This window comes from Mastomys coucha, unplaced genomic scaffold (assembly GCF_008632895.1).
Source record: "Mastomys coucha isolate ucsf_1 unplaced genomic scaffold, UCSF_Mcou_1 pScaffold16, whole genome shotgun sequence".
In the NCBI taxonomy this organism is placed as follows: Eukaryota; Metazoa; Chordata; class Mammalia; order Rodentia; family Muridae; genus Mastomys; species Mastomys coucha.
The window spans coordinates 44,508,402-44,510,046 of record NW_022196898.1 but is presented as its reverse complement, the minus strand read 5'-3'; the positions used below and the strand labels follow the sequence as shown (position 1 = coordinate 44,510,046).

The 1,645-nt window shown below is 44.5% G+C and overlaps 1 protein-coding gene across 2 annotated transcripts in view; it reads left to right on the top strand.

Annotated features, from left to right (window-relative positions):
• Cd160 (CD160 molecule) overlaps positions 1-1,645 on the top strand; it is a 16,181-nt gene that overhangs the window by 5,322 nt on the left and 9,214 nt on the right. For both annotated transcript variants that reach the window (XM_031374915.1, XM_031374914.1), the window contains exon 2: positions 745-886. In XM_031374915.1, the coding sequence (XP_031230775.1) occupies positions 808-886 (79 nt within the window). In that variant the 5' untranslated portion in view covers positions 745-807. The remainder of the gene's footprint in view (positions 1-744; positions 887-1,645) is intronic.

Below are 1,645 nucleotides of genomic sequence, written 5' to 3'. Positions count from 1 at the left end.
AAAGAAAGAAAGAAAGAAAGAAAGAAAGAAAGAAAGAAAGAAAGAAAGAAAGAAAGAAAGAAATCACACACTAAAATTAGCCCAACCCAAAGTCTATGGTTCTCAGTAAACTTGTATACAGCCAGGACAGCCATTCTGAAGCTGAGGGGACTCTTCATGTTGGATTTTATACTTTCACTATCCAATGTGGTTTTTAGTTCTTAGGAATCTCTGGAATATCCACAATAGAGTTGAAACTAGAACAAAATTAGCTTCATATCTTCTTTCATGATACAAGTGCCTTCACCTGAGCTCAGTCCTTCCTCACCCTAACAGTTACCCTTTCTGGTTCTCCTTTCTACATATTAGACTTTACCTCATGTGTTTACATATGTGTATTCATATATGTATGTATATGTGTGTATATGTATATGTGTGTATGTATATGTGTGTATATGTATATATATACATATGTATATGTATACATATGTACACATATACATATACACACATATGTATATAACAGGGGCTATTTGCCAAATAAGCCTAGGAAAAATAGGCAAAGGGTCCCAGCCCAGCCCCCGCCCCCCTTCTTCTCTCCACTTCTTCTTTGCTTGATCTTTTTCTATCTCTCCCAAACCAGCTGTACCCTGAAGTTCTCTCCATCCATCACACTTTGAGCAATCCCAACAAGTACCTAAAATCGGGAGCTGGTCTTAGAGCCTGGAAGTTTTCATCTAATGAGTCTCTCCCCATGTTTTTCAGGAGTGTGCAGCCACAGACCAGCAAAGTCAACGTTTACATGAAATTCCTGGGGCTGACAACAACATGCAGATCCTGATGGCCTGTGGCCAAAGCTGCTGTGCCCTGACTATCCTGCTGGCAATTGTGAACTTCCAACATGGTGGTAAGGATAGATCCCAGGGCAGAGACAGCCACTGGGGGAACCCTGGGCTCAGGGGAAGGATGTTCTCCATGCATGATTTCACTTATCTGATTCTTCCAGACATGTGAAGGACCCCTAAGTTCTCTAAATTATAGTAACTGTATAATTTGATAGTACTTGTTTAATTTGGTGGTTATAGATAGATTTATATGTGTTACAGTTGTGAGGGGGCAGGTACCCTGGCAGTCGGGAGCCAAGGCATATCACAAAGCCACACCACACACCACACCTCACACAAGAGTTTCATTGGGAGAGACAGAAGACAGGGCCTGCCTCTGCTGGAGAAAGAAGCAGTGAAGAACTACACAGGAGGCAGGCTTTATGTAGGGTTTCTTGGGGGAGGGGGAACTTTCCAGGATGCCCTGAGATTGGTGGGATTCTATGGCCTGATCCTGGGGCAAGCTCAGGGATTGGTGGGATTTTGTAGCCTGATCTTGGGCTTTTCTCTTTTCCTTTAGGGCGGGGCCTGGCCATTCACCTGTCTCGAAGGGCTGGAAATGGCAATTGCAGCCAGTAGAGAAGTCTGGGGGCAGACCTGGCCTCTGGAGCCTTGAGGGTCTTACAGATCTAGATTTAAATAAGTTCAGTGTGTCAGGAAAGCTGCACTTCCCTGCCTGCTTACCCTGATGCTCTACAGCGTCTGGGAAGTTGCAGCCTGTGAGAGAAGAGAGTTAGACCCACCCATGCCTTCAGGTCATGGGGCCTGCAAACGTCAAAAAA